Source organism: Haemorhous mexicanus, chromosome 13 (genome assembly GCF_027477595.1).
Source record: "Haemorhous mexicanus isolate bHaeMex1 chromosome 13, bHaeMex1.pri, whole genome shotgun sequence".
Classification (NCBI taxonomy): domain Eukaryota; kingdom Metazoa; phylum Chordata; class Aves; order Passeriformes; family Fringillidae; genus Haemorhous; species Haemorhous mexicanus.
In genome coordinates this window covers 19,957,421-19,979,493 of record NC_082353.1, presented here as the reverse complement: position 1 = coordinate 19,979,493, position 22,073 = coordinate 19,957,421, and the positions used below count along the sequence as shown (strand labels likewise).

The 22,073-nt window shown below is 47.4% G+C and overlaps 1 protein-coding gene across 1 annotated transcript in view; it reads left to right on the top strand.

The window, feature by feature from the left end:
* IGDCC3 (immunoglobulin superfamily DCC subclass member 3) overlaps positions 1-22,073 on the top strand; it is a 100,799-nt gene that overhangs the window by 59,937 nt on the left and 18,789 nt on the right. Inside the window, exons 4-7 of the mRNA XM_059858685.1 lie at positions 10-140; positions 4,451-4,588; positions 11,378-11,536; positions 18,630-18,795. Of these exons, the coding sequence (XP_059714668.1) occupies positions 10-140; positions 4,451-4,588; positions 11,378-11,536; positions 18,630-18,795 (594 nt within the window). The remainder of the gene's footprint in view (positions 1-9; positions 141-4,450; positions 4,589-11,377; positions 11,537-18,629; positions 18,796-22,073) is intronic.

Below are 22,073 nucleotides of genomic sequence, written 5' to 3'. Positions count from 1 at the left end.
TTCCCACAGGTACACGCTGCTTCCCAAGGGGGTTCTGCAGATAACGGGGCTAAGGGCAGAAGACAGTGGGATATTTCACTGCGTTGCCACCAATATTGCTAACGTGAAGTTCAGCCGGGAGGCCCGGCTCACTGTGTCAGGTTAGTGCCAGCTACGCTGTCCTGGCTGCCCTCCTGTCTTCTTCCCACTGCTGTTCTGGACCAGGACAGCTTAAGAGAGCTTCAGGCTAACACACTGAGAGGCATTCCTCTATCCAGCCATAACACCTTCCTTGTTCTGGATTGTTAGTTGTTAAGATCCCCTCCAGTGCGGGACATCCCAGATTCCCTGTGGAAATGGAGATTGCATCTTTGGAGATAACAGGCAAGGGAAGTCTCCCTGGGGATGGTTGAGTGGGTGTTTCTGAGTTCTTTCTTACATGCAGCCAAAGGTCTTTCCCCTGAGCTGTCATGCTCCTGTCCATCATATACATGTAATTGCTGGTACCCAGGAGTTGGAGGCTTTCCAGCACACATCTCACAGCTTCCCATCACCCTCCAAAACACTGCCTGGCAGTGGTTCTGGAGCAGAGACTTAACACCTGTACCAAGTGTCATATTAGCCTCTGCTGACTGTAAAAAAGCAGCACGTGTGAAATGGGGTGAAGCTGAGGGAAGAGTGATGCTGTGTATATGAACTCTGATAGGAAAGAAAGCAGGGTAACTGGTTCTGAAATACCTTGGAGCTTTGGGTACCTGTTACTTATCTGTTTGCTTGATCTGTGCAAACAGTAGCAACATAGAGGGAATACAGAGCAGTAAATTATCGATGTGGTGAAGTTCTTTGTGTCAGTTTACTGGCCTGAGTTATTATTTCTCGCAGGGCAGAAAGCTCTAATTGTTCTCATCTGACCATCCCTCATTGCAGATGGATATTTTCCAGGTTTCCTGTCCATGAAACATTTGTGCTTTTTTCTCCTCCTTAAAGCAGTCGGATGATGAATATGGGCACCGTGTGTAAGTGTTTGTTGAAGGGCTTGGACCCTGCTTCAGTGCCTGCACTACTGTAACTGGACATTTGCATGGAAAACTCATTGCACTGGGTTAAACCTCCATGGAAAAGGTTTGTGCTCTGTGGTGTTTGCTAAGAGCACACAAATATCTGTTAGATCAGGACAGCAGGTATGTGTTAGCATGTGAACTCTGGGCTTTGGCACGGCAGCAGAGGCTGTGGTGAGCCACAGAGGTGCACGGGGCATTGCTTTGCTGGTGTGGGTGTTATGTCAATAAATACTGAGCTAACGTGAGTGCTGCTGTGCACATGGCATTAGGCATGATGGGGTAAGCAGAATTCCTGCAAATCTTTTCTGTCACCTCACTCTTGTCTCGCAGTGAAGGGAATGGTCTCTCTGCTCTTCATGATGGCAGAAGGGCTCCCACTTTTCCCTGCTGCTGCCAGGCAGCACCTTCAGCCATTGCTTCACCAGCAGGTCAGCCTCCCTGAGGTTTCCAATCCAAGCCCTGGCTTGGGAGGGAGGAGGGAGAGGGTGAGAATGGGCTCTGGAAGCCTGTGCCCTGCAGGGAACTTCCACAGCCCGGCAGGAGGAGGAGAGGAGGAGGAGGGTAGCTGCCCGCGGGGGATGAAGGAGCCTGCTTGCAGCGCTCTTCCTCCTCTGCCTGGTGGTGGTGGCAGGGCTGCCGGCAGTGAGCAGCACAGAGATGTCTTCCAGTCCTGCTGATTGATTATTTTCAAGTGCCTGCTCAGTGGAGCTACTCCCGAGGGGGCTGCCTCCCTCTCTGCACTGACACCTTTCCAGTGTGAGCTGTGCCTCTCTCTGCTGCTGTCCTTTTGATCAAGATCTGGCAGGCAACCCTCCTGTCCCTGCTGGAATGCCTGTCACTGCTGGCAGTGCTGGGGACCTCCCCATCCTCACTGTGACTGCTGCTGGCAGAGTCCCTGGGGACCACGGGCATCATTAGAGCCTTTTCCCCTTTCAGAATAAACCCTGCACTGCCGTGAACCCTGTTGAGCTCCAGCAGCACTCGCCCGCCACGAGTCCTTCATTTTATCACTCCCTCCTTCCTGACCCTGCATCAAAGAGCTGGTCTGATTGAAGAAGGAAACCTCCTCCTTGATGTTGGGACATGGTTGGTCCCTTTTGTGCAGTGCTGACATCTGACTGCTGTGTCCCAGTCCCTGCTAGCCCTGGAGCTGTCACTGCTGTGGGTGGTGGGCTCAGCATCAAAGCTTACGGGGCCATTCCATGGCCTTTGCAGAAGGTGAGCAGTGGTGGAAATGCCACTTCCAGAGTTGGACAGCATTTGCCCAAACTCAGGGAGCTGAATCTACACTCAAAAATCTGAATATCTAAGACTCAGAGTAGAAATCAAAGAGTGTGATATTTAAATATTTTATTGTCGAAGTAGTGTGTTTCATAAATTCTGCATTGAGCTTGGCTCCCATTTGCTGATATTCTTGGGTGACCTTGGACAATTCATTTCATTTCTCCATGTTTTGAAATATTGAAATCGCTATATAATACGCTGATAATACCGTATTATTCTAAGCGTGAACATTTAGTATTGTGATTCAGAACAATAAATCTACATGGGTTTTAAAGGCACTCCGAGGTACTGAGGGGAAGGTATTGTTTTTCAGATCTCTTGGGGTTAACCAGCCGGTCATATGAATTTATTGTGCATTCTGGTTCTCATCAAAAAATCTGCATTTTATGGCTTGCAGTGAAATGCATTTAGTGAGAAAGTCAGCTCTTAAGTCACACTGACACGGTGATTTTTCTTGGATTTTGCCCATTTACACACGAGCTTGGAGTCGCTTTATCGCTCCCTGCTTAGCCCCCGTAGGAACAATTAACAAATGAGCTGCTCTGATCTGTGCTTGCCCTTGGACCGCTGTGGAATCCCCCTGCTATGCCCTGATTCCAGCCCCTGAGCTGCTGTGAATGGGTAACATTCAAAAGTGCAGGAAGAAATTGTTTTTCTTGGAGAAAAGTCCCTATAGATAGATTGTGGTGGATCACTTCCCTGTAGCGAGCCTTCTGAACATTGGGAAGTCCATGTACAGGAGTCAGTGTGCTTTGATCCCTTTGGCAAAGCCCAGCCAGGGCTGTGCTCCCCAGCCCTCCCTGTGCCCCACTCCTGCTTGGGGGCAGATGACCAGCCCAGGTATTTCTCTTTGCAGGTGTACAGAGATTTTTTTGCCAGCAGCTGTAAAATTAATGGAATTCCTTAAACACTGCTTTGACCTCAGCATTTCTGGAGTGTAACCCAGCTCTCATCAGAGACGGGGAGGAAGACTAATTTTCAGTGTTCCTGTTTACCGATGGAGAACTGAGAATATCTCTTGGGTTTTCTCCTCTCCTGCTTCCAGAAAATGGGAGTAAAGGCTGCAAGGACTTCTGGCCCGGGGATAAGGCACTTTTAAAGGACTCAGGAGATGTGGGTTCAGCTGTGGTATACATAACACAGGATGATGTTTTTGTCCCATGCTGTTGTTCTGTCTAGTGAAATGTGTTTCCTCTTGCCTTTCTTGTGCCTCTATGGTATCCAGGGTCCTTGCGCCAGGATTTTGTTCTGTTATGGGTCTGCACATCCATCTTGCATGATGGATTTAATTCTTGGTTGCTGCCACTTGGTGCTACTATAGTGCAAATAAAGGATTAGTGATTGTATCATGAGCAGCAAATATGTCACAGTTGTATCAGTGCAATGGGATGCATCCTCTCCTTGCAGGAAAATGGTAGGAAGAAGCGGGGTGCAGTCATCAGAAGAGTTTCCTCTCAGAAAGCTCCTCAGCAGGAGTCAGGGACTGTTACCTCCATCACTCCTTGTCCCAGGACAGGTTTTTTGGAGCAAGTGACACCAGCAGTTCATAGTGCAGTTCCTTCTTTATGTTGCTGATATCCAGGTATTAACAGGGCTGGATCATTGCTTCAGGGGTTTTCCCCAGGAATAATCAATGCACACTTAAAACATGTTCAGTGTGACTGTCACACAAACACTGTGCTCCTTTTGTTTCATATACATCTCAGATTTATTGAGGGTTACACCAGCCACATAATTTAGAATCCTGGAATGGTTTGGGTTGAAAGGACCCTTAAAGATCATCTGATTCCACCCCCTGCCATGGACAGGGACACCTTCTACTAGAGCAGGTTGCTTCGAGTCCTGCCCAGCCTGGCCTTGAACACTTCCAGGGATGGAATCCACAACTTCTCTGGGCAGCTTGTGCCAGGGCCTCACTATCCTAACAGGGAAGAATCTCTTCCAAATACATAAACTAAATTTCCCCTCTTCCAGTTTGAACTCATTACTCCTCCTGTGACTACAGCTCCCAATGAAAGAGGATATGTACTTAGAGGAGATGTACTTAGAGGATGCCCGAAGTCCTCGCTGTTCCCTTTAAACAAGAGGCAATCAGAAGCATTCTGACGATGGTGCTGTCGTTGCAGGCTCCCACTCCACCGTGTACAAGGACCCCATGATCCTCGTGGGCCCGGAGAACCTGACGCTGACCGTGCACCAGACGGCGGTGCTGGAGTGCATCGCCACCGGCAACCCCCGGCCCATCGTCTCCTGGAGCCGCCTCGGTAAGCCCTGGGGTCACTGGCATTTCCTCCTCCTCCTCCTCTCCATAGCCATCATGTAGGAAATAGGTAGGTGCCACTGACTGTTTTATACAACAACTGATTCACCCTCTCCCTTCCCACAGAAGGTAATTGTAGGCTTGAAAGTGCTTTTTATCCTCATGTCTACACTTTGTTTTTTGTCTCTGCCAAGATTCTGTTTTCAGCTGTTAGAGAAGTGGGTTGGTTAAACCTGTAGATGTTTCATGAAAGGTGATAATTTTATCTTTTCTTAAGTGACAGCATCTTCTGCTGCTGCATCAAAAACATCACCACTGTTGGCCTAAAGAAGCAAAATCATACACAAACACATCTTTCACATAAAAACAGACTTGAAAGAAATTTTCTGCCTGTTCAGGGAGTTTTAAAACAATTTTAAGGGGGAGAGAGTGTTTAAAGTGTGTCTGAAGCCCTGAAAAAACAAATGCTTGCTGCTGGGGTCCGTGATATGTTTTTAAATCAGCATGGAAACCAGAGACAGTGTCTGATGGCATCATGCAAGCAAGGAGGAGCAAAGGGCTGTGTTTCTCTAAGATTTATTTTAGGTTCTAACTTTGTGATGATAGCTTAGAAACTGTTTTGCTCAGAGCAACACTTCCACTGCCCTACAGAAACCTGTGCTGAGTGAAGAGCTGATGAATTTTGTTTTATCTCCCAGAGCTTGTAACTCTGCCTGTGTGCACAGTGGGGTTGGGTTCAGTTGGGATTTCTGGAGATCTTGTGGTCCTTGAGGCCCCATCAATTTTGGGATGCTCATCTCCCAGTGTCTCCCAAGGTGGCTGTGAAGCACAAACAGGGATAATTGTGCCTCATGCTGCTGTGCTGGTTGTGGGACTCCACCCCCACAGCTCTCCAAGGGTCATGGTCAGCTCATGGGCAGGGAGATTTCCCACTCCAGAGCTGCCTGCCAGGGAATGACGACTTGCATCCAATATCAGTTGCACATATTTTCCATGTTTTCCCTCCTTGCATCCTCTAGTGGCTTGTAAAATCAGCCTTTGTATGCCACTAACTGGTATTTTTGCCTCCAGAGCCATAACCATCAGATTGATGCTGTTTTAAAAATTCCCCAGATACTCTATATCACTGGTTTGGTTCTCTTGGACACAAGACAGCTCTATGTTAGTGCTCAACTATAATAAACTACTTTATAATTGCCTTAATTATAAGTGCTTATTACCTTCTTCAAAACACTTGTCTCTATAGAGTAGTGCAATAATGAAGATGTAATAGCACTGTGCAATGTTTGTCTGGATGGTCTGAGCTCAGCATTGCCTTCCACCAAAAATAAATACCCTCTCCACGCTACTTTGCAGCACAGTGGCAGAATCAGAGATACTGAATGGGAAACAGATCTTGTTATTTTCCCTTCCCTTCAGCAGGAATGTTTCCTCTCCAAAGCATCACAAGGTCTCATTTAAGATGACAGTGATCCTGACAGCGACACGGTGCACAGGCTCTCTGATGACTTGAAGGCTTTGTCATCTCTTTATAGCCATTTCGGAAGCACTTTCATGTCTCCTTGTCTGTGTGATCATGGGGAAGGAGAGGGGTTTGTGCTGGACAGGGAGGTCCTCAGAGTATCTGTCAGCTCTGGCTTCCTCCATGGGAAGGTCTTCTTCCTGAAGTTCCTCCTACAGATAACTCATTCAGCTTAGGAAAAAAGTCTCTTTAATCCATTTGCAGAAATAGAAAAATCCACAGCCACAAAGTCTTAGAGAGATCCAGCTGATTTAGCAATAGGAATGGCTTAATTTAAGCAAAAACAAGTCAATTCTGTGTGAGCATCTTTCTTGCCTTGTAGAAGTAAGGAAGAGCTATGGCATTGCTGTTATGCTGGGACTTTGCACAGGGCACGTTGCCTTTTTGGAAACTCTCTCTGAGCCCCTTTGCTCACAGTTTTGACATTGTGGCATTTCTTCTGTCAAAAAGGAGCAAAAGAACAATTTTGCTTTCACAGCTTTCTGGTACAGGGGAAAGCAAGCCATAAACACCATTTGCACTTCTTGCTTTGGCTTTGCTAAAACCTGGCCGGTTTTCAGTGGGAAAAGCAGCTAGCTATATTTTGCTTGAAGGAAATCATTCAAGTTCTGGGCCAGTTTTTGAGTGTCACACAATCAATTTTGAATTTAATTTCTTTGGGAATATGTTGTAGCCCCTGACCACAAACAGAATTCCTGTGTCTCACCGTGCATGAAATGTCAACATTCATTAGAGAGCAGGCTCTGAGAGAGATGTAAAATCATTAAGGGTTTGTTCAGGGAAGATAGGGCTTTTCCTTTCAGAGCTACGCACTTCAGGCTTGGACCTGTATGTGTGCACAAATGAATATCCTGGGCACTTACTGCAAAGCCTTTTGAATGAACGACGATTTTAATGTATCCTTACCCTTTAACTGACAGGCCACTGAGCTGGCCTCCATAAAAGGTACCAAAGCAGAATAATAAACTATTTAGAGAGATACAGAAAAGTGAGGCGAGAAAGAAAGGACAGTGATTATCTGATAGCGTTATACAGAAGTTGTCAGAAAGGGCTGCACAATGGGAAGGAAATTACTAAAGAGGGAGCCATTCAAGAAGTAAACTATACAACAATTGTAGGAGCCAATTAATTGGTAACTTATTGGACACAGAAGCTTGCAATAGATGGCTGACTGGTTGACAGGAGCACCGTTCCCGTAAGTGTTTAGAAATAATAGAGTAAATTTCACCACTTCACATACTGAATAGTCAACTGTTGCAATGTACTCTAAATATGCTAATCCACAGTGCCCAGTGTCCTCAGGAGCAGGAGACCCATGTGTCTAAAAAGTGGAAGGCTACTATGACACAATACAAAGAATTCACAAAAGACCTAAATGATCAACATTAGAAAGTTGTTACTTTCTTTCTACTTGCTACTTATAAAAGAAAGGCGTTCGTGTTGTTGCATATTCATATTGCCTGGCACGTTTTAAGGGGCTCTGTAATTGGGGCTGGTGTGCCAATCACTCGGTTAGCAGGCGGAGAATGGGCTCCAGAAAGCATCACATACACCTTGGAAAAATAAATAATGTGGCTTCCAAACTGCAGGCGTCCTTCATCCAGACTTCACCCCCACGAGGAACCTGGAAGTACTTAAAGGAAGGCTGGAAGAGGACTTTTTGCAAGGGTGTGCAGTGATAGGACAAGGTGGGAATGGCTTTAAGCTGAAAGAGGGTAGATTTAGATTGGGAGTTAGGAAGAAATTCTTCCCTGTGAGGGTGAGGAGGCCCTGGTGCAGGTTCCCCAAAGAAGCTGTGACTGTCCCATCTCTGGAAGTGTCCAAGGCCAGGTTGGCTGGGGCTTGGAGCAACCTGGCATAGTGGAATGTGTCTCTGCCTGTGGAAGGGGGATTGGAATGAGATGATCTTTATGGTCCTTTCCAAACCAAACCATCCTATGATTCAGTGAAGTCTCTACTTGTCTATACCCAGAGCATCTTTCAGAAGCATCTCCCATTTGGAGAATGGTCTCCTTTTTTAATTAGAGGTTACTCTGCTCTTCACAAGAGCTGAACTACCCCCTTTTGTCCTCATCAACTGAGGGATCGAAAGAGAAAACCTGTCAGGCTCCAGTCCCTTCAGACTGGCTTTTTTCAGCCCTCAAATTTTCTGCTTTTGACTTCTTTAAAAGAAGTAGAAGGTTATGTTAAATGAGCAGTGGTTTCAAGCCTGCCTGGGTCCTGACACCTTTGGGAACTGAGCAAGTGTTGGCTTTTGCAATCTTTTAGATCTCCTCCATGAAGAGATGACTTTGTGGTGGCAGGTGATGCCAGGAAGGTGGATTTGCAGGGTTTGGATTGCCTGATACAAACCATTCTTCAAGTCTTCCTGTAAAGAAAACAGAGTTAAAATAAATAGCAACCTTTGCAAAGCAGGTGTGAGTCCTTCAGCACAGCAGTTCTGCAAAGTGCTGAGCTTTCAGGATGCAAGGAATTTCTTGTGTAAACACTCTGTATTATTTATGTGTGTTGTCAGTGTTGCTGAAGACCTTCTAGCTGACTGCAGGATGGCTCAGGCTGAGTGAGGCACAATAGAGTGAGAAGGATGGAACAGACAGGGGAAGTAGAGATGTTGAGTGAGAAGTGTCTGAGGTGATCAGGCACAGTGATCTTTAGTGGCTGTTAGAGGTGGCCACACTGACCCAAATGGCAGATCCACCAAGGCTTCTGAGCTTGGAGGGCTTTGTTCTCCAGGGAAATGAAAAATGTGTGGACAGGAGATCTTTCCTCAGACCACCAGACTTCTAATAGCTGGAGCTGGAGAGATAACTGAGGGCATATTGATGCTGGTATTTGGACTGGGGGTGGCACCTGCTGCAGGCTGAGTCTTTGCATGCTAAAATGATGGAGCACGTTATAAATAATACAGTAAAACTGCTGACATTCAAGTCCCATTTCCATGGTATTTCTCAAGGCAGTGATGAGATGAAGGATCCAGGTGTGACCACTTCACATCTTTCACTGGTCCCATCCCTCCCTCAAGAGAGAGATTTGATTTTTACACCTATTGTAAATACAGACTTCTGAAAGGTCTAATTTAAAAGATGAAATCAAGTTCAATTTGGATTTAATTCAGGCCTCTTTACACCTCAGTTCAAATGCTGTTTGGAAGGAATGGTTCTTTGTTATTGCTCATTAAATGTGGGACAGGTCATGTTTTACTGTCCCTTTTATGACTGAGCCATTTACTGCGGTGGTGGCTTGGCCAGCAGTGTGATCCTTTAATTACATTGTTTTTCTCTCTCTAAAAGATCCAAGCATTTTTCTTTGCAATGCAAATATTGAAGAGGTCTGGCATTTCCTGTCTAATGAAACAATGAAACCTTTAAGCTTCAAAATTTCCTGAAAAACAATTATATGCAGAGCATGGCAGGAGATAGGTTTGGAAAGTGCCATTGTAGCTCTCAGCCCATGCTTTGCCCATGTTTTTAGCAGGATGCTGCCTGGAATCTGAATTGGGATCCCTCCTGTGGTTGTATTGGATTTGCATGACAAGATTTTGGTAGTGTGGGAGCTACAGGGATGGATTTAGTGAGGAGTTGCTGGGAGCTTCCTCATATCCAATGGAGCCAATTCCAGCCAGCTTCAAGGTGGGCCCTCCGCTAACCAAGGCCAAGCCCATCAGCAGTGGTGGTAGCACCTCTGGGATAACAAATTTAAGAAGGGAAAAATTTATTGCACAAGAGCAAATTGGAGCTGGAGAGAGGAGTGAGAACATGTGAGAGGAACAGCCCTGCAGACCTCAAGGTCAGTGCAGAAGGAGGGCCAGAAGCTGCTGCCAGCACCAAAGCAGAGATTCCCCTGCAGGCTGGGGTGCAGCCCGTGGTGGGGCAGCTGTGCAGACCATGGAGTTCCACAGGTAAGCAGAGATCCATGTGCAGTCCATGGAGGAGGAGGAGTTTTCCCAATCTGTTCTAGAACCTGTTGGTTTTGAATGACCCAAATTCTCTAATATTTTTTATTATGCAAAGCATGATATAAAATCCAAAGCATGTGATTGCAGGGTGATTTTTAGCTAGCCCTGCATGCTGTCTGTATTGGAGTTGAAGCTCATGGCAAGATTATGGCACACTTTGGAGCACAAGGCCAGGCTCTTCCACTGTAGTGGAGCACATGAGTATGGAAGTCTCATGGAGAAGTCAGGTGGGGCCATCACTAGGGCTGGTTCTTGCTTCTCTGGTTTCTGTGGGTTCTTTAAACTCCTCCCTGAGCAAACTTGAGAGAACTGAATCCCTGATTCCTGTCTGATGAAAGGTGCTCCCTTTAACTGCTCCTCCAGTAAAACTCCCCTGCCTTGCCCCTCTGCTCAGACACCCTGACATGTGCTAGGCCTGATTTAGAGCTGCCTTTGTCAGACAGTGCCTTAAAACACAAATCAATGAAACAATAGAAAGCAATAGCCTGATACTAATGAAACACATTGTAATTAGAGCTGGCTGAGAATTTTCCAGAGAAAACAGGATAAAACTGTATTTCCTGATACTGAACTATTTCACATGCCTCATATCCAGCACTTGGGGTGGGTGAAGCCCTTTCCCGTTGCCCTTCCAAGCCAGAGTGAATGAGATCTAACCACCAGCTGAGAGACCAGCTCCTCAGCCTTGAGTTAGTACGTGTTCAAGGGCTAAGGAATCAAAAATCCAGGGTTCTCTTACTTTCAGAAGCCACAAAAATCCCTCAAGCGTTATCAGGTAAAGTGGTGTAACTTCTGGGTGAGGTAATCTGCAGGTCATAAATTGCTGGTGGCTGGGAAAGTGCATCAGGGAAGCACTGGAGTAGGTTAGCTGGACTTCTTTCTGAAGCCTTTCTGTTGGAACTGGGCTATTGAACTGAGTCGTTCCCTGCTCATTCTAAGGGAAGAACCCAGGCAATAGCTCAGAGAAGCTGAGATGATTTAGCTTGGTTTAACCACTCTGTTGAACTGTATTCTGGGTGCTTCCTCTTAATCTGAACACATGGTTGAAAGCTTCACTTTTCCTGTGGTGGTACTTTGGGTTTTTAAGCAGCAAAGAGTGATTTGGGGCAAACATGTAAATAAGGATCTGGTTTCTGCAGAAGGCAGTTCTGATAAGAGCATCAGCTAAATCCCATTGACTTTACTTGGCAAGTGGCAGTAGCAGAACATGGCACCACTCCATAAGTACTTGGATTGGGTCTCACTGAGGGCTGTGCCCTGGAGAACCTTGTCCAAAGGTCCAGCATGTGACTCTTGTCCTTCTCCCCTTCTTTCAGACGGCCGCCCGATTGGCGTGGAGGGGATCCAGGTGCTGGGCACAGGAAACCTCATGATCTCGGACCTCACAGTGCAGCATTCTGGCATCTACGTGTGCGCCGCCAACAAACCCGGCACGCGCGTGCGCCGCACCGCGCAGGGCAGCCTCGTCGTGCAAGGTGAGCCCTGGCAGCCCGAGGGCTTGGGTTGGACAGGTGCTGACTTCACTCCTCTGGTGGTACCAGGCAAAGCACTTCGTTCCTAGACATGTGGTTTCCCAAGTGGGGGTGTGTCTGTGTCCCACGTAGGTGAGTCGCAACCAGGTGTGGTTCAACTGAGGCATCAGCTGTATGGGCTACAGTGATTTCTCACCCCATCACAGGCATTTATCTTAGCAGACACTGGTTGTTACTTGTTACCATACTTGTGCATCTCAGCAGAAAGCCTGAATTATTCAACCAAATTTGTCTCGTGGTCCTTAGTGATACAAGGACATGGTCACTGTTCTCATACTGGACACTTCTGAATGATAGCTATGACTCCTGCTTGTAAAGGGCAGTTCAGCCCAAAGTAGAGATCAGCTCTAGGGAAAGCACACAAATCCCTTCCACATGCTCTGTGTGACCAGTCTCCATGGTGAGGGGAGCCAGGCAAGCATTTGAGAAGGCAAACCCAGCTGGCAGCGTGCTCTGAATGGCAGCAATCCGCCCCTGATTACAGGCACTCACCTCCTCTTCAAGCTAGTCCACTTAAAGCATCTCACGCTCTCATCAGTTCACTCATTAACTATTGACTGATGATATCCTGAATCTAAAATTACACACCTCCTGCCGGAGCTGCTAATTGAACCTTTCTGCTGCTGATGGGGAAAGTGCCCTGCTCCAGCCCTGATGCTCACCCTGCTCCAGCCCTGATGTCACCCGACAGATCGCGGGAGTCGCAGGTGGTGATCCCACCAGCCGTGGAGGAGCAATGTAGAAAGGGTGTAGAAGGGGCTGCCTGTGCCTCCTGAGCCCCAGGTGCTGATCAATGAGACAAGGTGAAAACTCACTGTTTCTATTGCTCGTGGATTTCTGGGTGAGCAGTGCAATGAGGGGTCCTCACAGCTGGCACAGTTATGAATCCCCTTATTAAGAAACATCAACCCCAGCATTAAGAGCAACCTCTCTGTACTGATACAAACCCTTTAGAGCTGCAGCAGGACAGCTCTGCACATGGTGCATGTAGGAGAGGTCTCCTAAGCCCAAATGCCAAGCTGATGTCCGAGAGGCAGACCCAAAACAAATTACTTGGAAAATCTATGAAGTTTTAATAATCCAGCTATTGAATATGGTTGACTCATTCTGTTAGCAACTAAATGAGAGGGTGAAAGGTAGCAACTTCTCATTGCTACAGATAGCAGTTTTTAGTCTTTTTGGAGATTTGAGCATCAGCTCTTGAGCAACTGTTCTAACGCTGGAATTCAGCTGATGTAGAATTACTGTGGATTTTCTTCTGGCAAGCCAAGATGAGAATTTGTCCCTAAAATGTCACTCACAGGGCCATTGGAGCCCAGTCTTTCTGTGGAAGCAGGATGCTCCTGCATTCAGCATCAGCAGAGAAGCTGGCAGTGGTGTGGAGAACTGTGGCCAGTGTGTCCTTGGAGTAACCCTTATACAGGACCTGCAGTGTCCAGGACTCCAGCCTGTATTGCCCATCCTTAAAATGCTTCATGTTTTTTAGAGGAATGTTCCCAGGCAGGGTAGGGGCAGACCCTGCCCAGGCAACTGAGCTCATCCCAGGTTTGCTCACTCTCCCTCTGGAAGCAGTTTTTCCTGCCTCTGCATCTCATTTTGCCTGAATTTTCCAGCTGAGAGGTACAAATGATTGCTGTTCAGGTTGTCTGGGAAGAAAACAGTGATAATGACTGACATGAGAGACTGTGGGTTTTATCTTTGTCAAGATGTCAGCAATGCAAATTACATCCATAAAGAGAAGAAAAGCAAAGAGCGGCTATCAAAAGCCTGGTTGGAGAGGAAGTTAGCACAGGGCTAGGACAATACGGCATCCTCAAAGCACACCAGGCCAGGTACTTGCTGCCTTTATGCAGGGGCCCTTGAAGTGCCTGGAGGCACAAATTAACTTGCTCCAGTCTTTTGAAGGCAGGAGGTTTTATAGGTGGGAAACTGGAGGAGAAAGGGCGATGTTTCCTGTTGTAAGGCAAGGAGTTAGCAGGAGGCTGGAACTGAGACCACGTCCTCCCTCCTTCTGCCAGCAGTGGTCCTTGTCCCATCCAACAGCTTCATGGGCAGAGGTGTCCCAACAGAGGGCTCTGCTCTTCCTCCAGCAGTAATGTCCTTTCCATTGCAGGTTTTCCTTCAGATAACCTAACACCATCTTATTATCTTCCTGGGAATTCCTCCTCCCTCCAGAGGAGAAGGCGTCAATCCCCCACTCCTTCCCTCCCTGCCCTCCCTTGGCCATTTAGGCTCCTTTGATCTCTTTTGTAAGGTTCTCACACAAGAAAGTTTCCATTTTCCCTTCAGATCCCAGCGCAGCCATTTGAATATTGCTTTGTGCTGGGCTTCGAATGAAAGTCTCACGGGGGGAGTTGTTGAAGGGCCGAATGCGGCGCCGACTGAAACCGAGGGTGTGCGTGTGTGTGAGGCAAGGGAAGAGCAGGCTTCAGTGGCAAGGGAAAAAATATATCAAAGCACTTTCCCTCTACCTCCTGTGCAATCTTTTGTGCTTTATTATGTGTTTGGTGTCATAACAAACTGATGGGCTGTGAATGGCCAGATGGTCACCAGTGTTCTCCACTCCACGCTTCATTTCCTCCTGAAAGCTATGCAGAAAAATGAGATCCCATCTCATAAATGAGGGCCCATCTTAAGGACATGGGTTTGAAGGCTCTGCTGACAATGCCTGCCTTGTTTGCCTTGCTTGCTGTTGGCAGGACTGGGCAGCGCTCCTTGGTCCAGCAGATCCGGCCACCGCTGCGCTTCCTGATGTTTCTTCCATCGTTCTTGCTCGCTGGCATCACAAGCCTTGGCTGGGGCTGGAATTCAGCAGCAGTTGCTGTGGTTTAGGCTTGGCTCCGTGGTACTTGATTTGTCCTTGAGTTTAGCCCCGAATTCATTCTGCAAACCAGCTTCAATATGTGCTGTGTGAGTCAGTGTCCCCCGTGGAGCAGTTCCCTTCCTGTCCACATTTCCCTTCCCAAGAAAAGCCACCACACAGGGACAGGTGGGCACTCAAGTCTTGTCTGTCAGGATGCTGGAGTGAGCTGGGGTGTCAGATCCCTGTGGACCGTTCTTCCAGGACCCCCCACTTGTGGGTGACATGGGAACATACCCTGCTGCTGTGGAGCTCCAGCCTGCACCTTGCTGGGACAAGAATTTCATGAGGGCTGAAAGCCCTCCATGAAAGCCCCCTTGAATGTTCTCTGCCTGTTTTCCAGGGGATATGGGCACAGTTTCCAACTTTGGCCCTTCCAGTCCCATTGCTGCTACTGTAAGTTACTCATGTAAACATCTGAGTATCCTCTAGAGTGAATAGAGAGAAGCCAAGTGAGCAACAGTTGTCTTAAATCTCGTCACCATTTGCTGTGCTTGAGTGACTTCCCTGGTTACCTGACTTCTCCTTTATACCCTTATTGTGGGTGCCAGTAGCCTAATTTATGAGGTTTTGTTGTTTCCATGTTATTCTTTCTTCTCTTCACCCCAGCCTCCTTCCCTGACCTTGCCACTCTGTCCACTTGAGAATTAATGACACTTCCTACTGAGATGCAAGAGGCACGGATTGTTCTGGCACCAGAGCATTGGCTGTCAGTGCTCCCTTAACCTTTGGATCTTCTCAGTGATCCTTGGGACCTTCTGTGAGCCATCAGGCACTGCCATAAGCACCACACCACAACCTCACAGCAAGGACAGCAAAGCTCCCTGATATCTTGGGAGACACATTGGTTGCTGGTCCCTGCTGACTTGTCCCAAAAGAGATGGAGCCCATTGGGGTCTCCTGTTAGAAGCTGCTGTTGCAGTGCATCTCCACGCTATCACAGTTTGCTGAGCACGGTAAAAGCTATTGAATCACTTTGTTAACAATTCTGGGGGTGGTATTAAGTGTTATTGCTTTTTGATACCAATGTCATGCCTTTAATATTCATTAAAACTGCATGATCCCCTCCCTCCCATTAAGTCCTGAATAATCAACGCTCTGGTTTTTTCATACTTCACAAGCCGGGGCTGGATCCTGCCCACTCCTCCTTGCCACATTTGAATCCTCTGCTCTTAACAATGATCTCTATTAGTATCTTTATTAAATCTTAATGGAGGACTGAGAAATGCTTGCTCTGGCTGCCTGCGATGGCCTTTTGGCACGTAGTGTGGAAGGGGCAGAGGTGTTCAGGCCACTGCGCCTCCATGCAGGGTGGGATGGGCCCTGACAAGATGCTCTGTTAATTATGAGTGATGAGGAGGGTGAAGGGCTGGTAGTGGGCAGGGCTTGGCTGAAGACAAGGCTGGCAGTCAGCAGGGTTTGCTTCTGCTCCTTCCCCACTAACCCAGGCAAACTCTTGGATCCTGTCAAAATTGTTTGGAAGGGCAGGGGAGAGGACCTGGGAAAGGAGAGGAGATGGTTTTCTGCCCAGGAAAGGAGCCATTTGCCTTGCGACCACACACCGGCAGTTGCATGAGGGCACCTTCCTCGGGCCACTGGTTATGAACACAGGTTGGGTGCATCCTGGTCTAGGTAGCAGAGGGACACCCTCTCAGTCCATGTCCTTTAAACTCCATCTGTTCCCAGACCATATCCTCTGACTCCATGGGTTTCTGTTTTGACCTGGGCCATTTTGGTACTACAACTTCACACTGAGACCTCAGCAGGACAGAGCAATATCTGGGGAAAGCCAAGAAGAGCAGGAACGGTGGAAGGGCAATCTGTGTCTTGCAGTGAGGGATGCCATGGAACAGGGGACAGCTCTGCACAGCAGAGGTGGGATCCTGCTCCCCAGAGAGTTTAAGCAAGTTAGGCAGGGGCTGGGGTTGTGTTTAGCAAGGCTGCAAAGAGGAGGGACGGCAGAGGGGAGCAGGGACCCGAGGAACCCGCGGGCCATGGCACGAAGCAGCGTGACTGGCGCCGAGCCAGCGGCCGCAGCTGCACGTTCGTTACCCCGAGTCACACGCGACCCCGCTCCAATTACTGCCTCTTGACACGGGCTAATAAGGGAGGATAAGGAGAGCCGGCAGCTCCAGAAGGGTTGTGCCGGATGCTTCTTTCCATATTTCAACTTTGTTTCTGCTGAACAAACGGTGGGTTTGAGATTTGATGAAGCGAGGGGGAGGCAGAGGCAAAGAGCCAAGAGGATCTTTAATGAAGCTGCCGCGAGGAGCTGGAAGGTGGCTGTGCCCTTCCTTGGCATTGTGGGTTTGCACCTGCGAGTGCTGCTGGTGCAGCTCGGGAGCCCAGATGAAAGCAGGGAGGTGCACAGCCACTTGCAAAATAATTGCTCCTGCAAAACTGCGCCAGCACAAAGCGGGGGGCGGGAGGCTGAGGAAAATCAAGTCTCTAATGCTCTCACTGTACACCACAAAGGGGCCATTCATGGCAGGGATGAGGGGTTTTCCCCCTGTTTATCTTTGCTTCCAACTTTTATTGAACCCATCCTGAGTTTTGTTTAAATCTGTAAATCTAGAGCAAAAACACAGAAGGGAAGTAAAAGGGCAAGAGATTGATTGGCACATGGGGAAGTTTAGCAGGAGGTTCTGGAAGTACATGTCCATTGGGTTGCTGGGATCAGGTTCATTAGCGGAGCTGAGCGCTGACAGCGGTGGCCTGACAATAAACTCTGCTGGCGGATACCCTGTACCCGTAACGTAAGTCAGACCTGCCATGCTCCACTTCCCTCTGATTATTAAAAATGAAGGAGGGGGCTCCTTCAAGGGGGATCGGCTATGCGATGAATTCCTCTGTCTTCCTGCTTGGAGGACTTAGAATCTGCACAGCTGGACTTTTACTCTCACACAAGCGCCTGTCCCTGCAGTTTGGCTGTGTTACCTCTTCCCTTACTGGCACAGAGCTGAGAAAGACTTTATCCCCCCAAAATGCTGCAGGAAACCCCAAGGGATGCTTTGGCCATGCTCAACTCTTGCATCCCCACCTGCAGCCTGGCCACTCCTCAGTATATTTCGCTAGACCAGTTTGCTCCCTTCTCCAATCCCTACATCTCTGCTTGTGGCACAGCCACCAACCCCATGCTTAGAAAATGCCACTGAGTGGCTCTGAATGTGTCTCCCTCAATAATCTTTCTTTTGTCAAAAAAATTTAATGTCATCCATCCGTTATGTGATGTTAGTCAGTAAATTTATTATGGAGCTGTGCCTCTTATCTGTTTGTCTTCATTGTGTCTGCTGCCGGTTCCACCTGATTTTAGGATTCAGTAGCAACATGCAGTATATTTATCACTTTGCCCTTTGAAGCAGAACTGCTTGAATAATCTCACCTATTTGGCAGTGTCTGTCAGGCCCTGCTTTCTGTAGGCTGAAACGCTGGTTTATTCTGATAAATGATTTTAAATCTAATTTGAGCTGCTGGAAGGAAGAGATCGCTTTCTGTTTAAAAATGTTACTGCCAAAGGTGAAAACATTTGGTGACAAGGTGAACAGCAGTTACAGGCGTGGTGGAGTCTTCTTCCAGGCTTGGCAGGACCCCAGAAGTCCCAGGCTGAAGATCTGGAGAAAAAGGCTCCCTAATCTTCTGCTGACAGGAAAAATTGGCAGCAAATCTGATATTTACTGCGGAGAGAACATTCTGCCAGATTGCTGTATGATATCCATACATTTCTTTCCATTTCAAGCAGTTTGGTAAGGCCATTCAGGTCCTTTGGAGACAGCCAGGGCGTTGGTTGAACTTTGCTGTTGAGGAAACAGCACATCTCCCCAGCTGCAGCACTGGGGTTGCTTTCCATGCGAGACCAGGGAGAGGTGAAGGAGCTTAAACCTTGGTCCTGTTTGCCTGAACGCTGCAGGGCTCATCTCAGCTTTCAGTCGCTTCTGATCTGGCCTTCAGGTGCCTCCTGTGAAGCCATAACTGCCAGGATGGGCAACCAAAAGGCAGCTTTGCACTGTTTACAGACACACCGTCCAAACCAGAGTTATCTGCTGCCTGTGCTGTGGGTTGGCCAAGTATTCCACGTTCCCAGACAGACAAGGCTTATTGACAAGATGGTTTTTTTGTACCAGAATAAAGTGGGATCATCAAGACTTTTCTCACCCTCTTTCTCCTTCCTCCTCTCAGCCCCAGCAGAGTTTGTGCAGCATCCCCAGTCCATTTCCAGACCCGTGGGGACTACTGCCATCTTCACATGTGTGGCCCAAGGGGAACCCCCTCCCCAGATCACGTGGCTGAGGAATGGGCAGATCCTGGAGACCAGCGACCACATCAAGCTGAAGAATAACAACAGGTAGGTCCTGGTGCACTGGGCTCTGGCACTGCTGTGGAAATGGGAGTGGGAGAGATGTTGGATTGCTTTCTGCATAGCAAAGAGCTGATGGGAAGGTGGCAGTGTTCTGAAGCAGATCTGTGAATTCAATCTGGGCTTTGATAAGCTAAAACACTGCTCCAGTCCTGCTGGCTGCACCTTACAGTATTACAGTTTGGTGCTCCCTGATTTTTTGTGCTAGGACATTAGCATTAGACTTTGACTGTTGATGCAGGAGCCCAGGAAAAGTAACTCTTTTCTCCTGATCATCATCTGGGTATTTCTGGAAGGGCTAAATGTTGTTCCTGGAGCTGACAGGGACCACATAGACTCCTCAGTGGAGGAACTGTGCTTTAACGCCTGAACATTGACCTGCCTGGGCATGCAAATGCAAATATATTAGAAATAATATTTGTGTGGAGCCTGACTTTCACTAAATTTTAGCCTTTTATCTCACCAGGGAAGAGTGTTTTCTCTGAGTACTAAATAACTGCATTTTCCTGTGAGGGGATGGGGATGTTTGTACTGAGGAAATGATGCACTTAGTGTGAAAATTACCACTCAACAATGTAGTTTCTATGGAAATAGCATGAAAAAATATACTACAAAATAATAGCACCTGTGTTGTAAACCTGATGTATTGGTAGAGGTTTGTACTCTGTGGTGTCATAGAGCTGCTCTCCATATTAACAAATGTGTCTCAGGAAAGCAACTACCCAGCCTCGCTGGAGGGTCTGGACCTTCAGTTTAGACAGCTGGGAAGTGCTGTGCAGGCACCATGGCTTGTTCCTCAGGGGACAGGAGTGAGTTTATTTTTCTGAGTGTCTGTATAATGTGGCTTTTTGTTGTCTTGTTTGAAGGGTTTTAAAGCTTTGTTACATGAGTGATGGAAGGATGTGTGACGCAAAAAGGATAAGGTGTGAGTGGAAATAAAACCATCTCAATCAGTAGAGGTTTTCTCCAAACTGGAAGTTTTTAGAGCTTCAGAAAACTTTGTATGTGCACACATAGATGACACTCAGTTGAGGCATGTGATCTTCTACTTCATGGCATGGCTTTCTGGGGCATGTCTGCCCTTTATAGTATGAACAGGGCAGAAGGGGTAGGAGGGAACTTACTGCATCCCTTTTTGTTGATGAGGAAGTGAAGTCAAAAGTGATGAAGTGGCCATTAAATCCGTGGCAAAAGTGACACTGAATCCAGTTCTGTGTCTCACCCAAATGTTTCCCCTGTGAAATCTTTCATCTTGACTTGAGGAGAGCAGGAGTCAGGTCTTTGGTCATGGTCATGTCTCCTGGCCAGGTCCCTGTGCCTGGAGCTGTGCTACCCATGCCCATGAACTGCAACTTGGTGAACATCTCTGTAATCATTTTCTTATGGGAATCATTTAATGCAATTTAGCATCAGTCTTTTCCACAGCGAGTTGAATGATCAGATTTCAGCATCTGGCACAGGCTGAGGGAGCTCAGCCCGTTTCTGGAGCTCAGCTGACACGTGGCATCTTCTCAAGCTATAGTAATGTGATTGTAAAGCTGAGCCCTCAGGCCGTTGTACTGAACAGTGTTGAACTTTTGTCATCTTCCATGCTAGTCTTGGTTGGCTCCAACCTCCAGGCAAGTGGCCATGCCTGGTGGTTTCCAAAGCTGTCAGTCTGGAAAACACCCTCACTGGTGCAGCAGGGCTGGGAGCTCCAAGACGTGGAGGAGACACATCAATGGATGACTTTTTGCCTGAGCTTTTTCAAGGTTGCCCTTTGTTTTACTCTCATGGGCATGACTAAGTGCTGTAACCCACTTAGTTCCAGGCAGAATCAGTTTGTGGTTATGTCTTGGATTTATCCGTCTATTGCACTTGGAAAATATTTGTCTGTGTAAAGATGGATCTCAAATACACTAGTAATGAAGCTACTAAACTACAGCATGAGCTTTTTAATTAGATTACATGGTTTCCTAGAAAATTCATTTGGATTAAAACTCTGCTTAATATTGTCATAGAGGTCTGAATGCCCCCTAAGGGATTTTTAGGGGAAAAAAAAGCAGTAAATCATCTCAAAACATATAATGTGCTAATTGATTGCAAAATGTGTCATTGGGAGCAACTTCATTTTTGTAAATTAACACAGCCAAAAGCAAGATTCAGACCTGCAGAAGATGGTGTGTTTGAGATACTGCTCTACTCCTGTAAGCTTGAGGCCCTGTGGGCAGCAGCACAAACCCACAGCCAATGGATCTGTTGTTTCCCAAAGCTGTGAAAGGCCCTTTTGCATCTGCCTCACCCCACACTGTCACTCATATGCAGTAACTGCAAATCCAAGGACAGCATACCCTACAAGGTGAGGGGACTCCAAAAATCCTTCATCGCTGGGCTGCAGCTTCAGGACTGGATTCACTCGAGATCGGATGTGACTGCTGGTACAATATCAGACATTCACTTGCTAAGCAACTTACAGGCTTTCAGCACAGTAGAATCAGCCTCACGGGCTGCATCCAATAAATATCTCATCCCTCGTGGTCCCTCAGATGTGAATTCCCATCACCTGATGTGTTGACGTTTTCTGGGCACATTAGCATTAAAGATCAGCCTTCTGCTGTGCCCTCTCCAGAGGTGGTTGTTATGTTTTGAAAATGCCAGCTGTGTGGGAACAAAATAGCCAATCGATGATTAGCAAAAAATCAAAAGCAGTTCTGGGATAGCGGATAATTGTTAATGAAAAATGCATGAAGGCTCAGGCATAGGGAATTGTGGGCTTTTCCATTAAAAGCTGTGAATAAAAATGACTGAAGGAGCTGATGATGGGGCTGCTCTGCCACGCAGCCCCTGGGCTGGGGATGCAGCCAATTGCTGTCAGGGTGATGCTGTGCTGAGCCAAGCTCTCTGAGGGAGAAGCTGATGGAGCCTATTGACCTTTGGTGGAGCCGTCCCTGTGTCCAGCAGTGACAGAGTCTGTCCCTCTATGCTGATCAGAGATGCCCATGTTGCTCCTGGAGTGATTCTGATAGATCATGATCCAAATGCGTGAGATGTATAGAAGGAATTTCTAGCAACATTCCTACCCGGCATCACCAGCCCATCCCAGAAGTGGAGTACTGCTGCAGAAGGAAGGTGTGGTTACTGGCCAAGTTGGGCTTGTGTAAAATTAATTTATACATGGGCTTGTGTACAATTATGTTTCTAGGTTATTACTTCAAAATTTACAAGGAAGCATGAAATAGCCCCCAAATTACCACCGTAAAAGGTTTATTGCTTTTCTTCCTTTGACC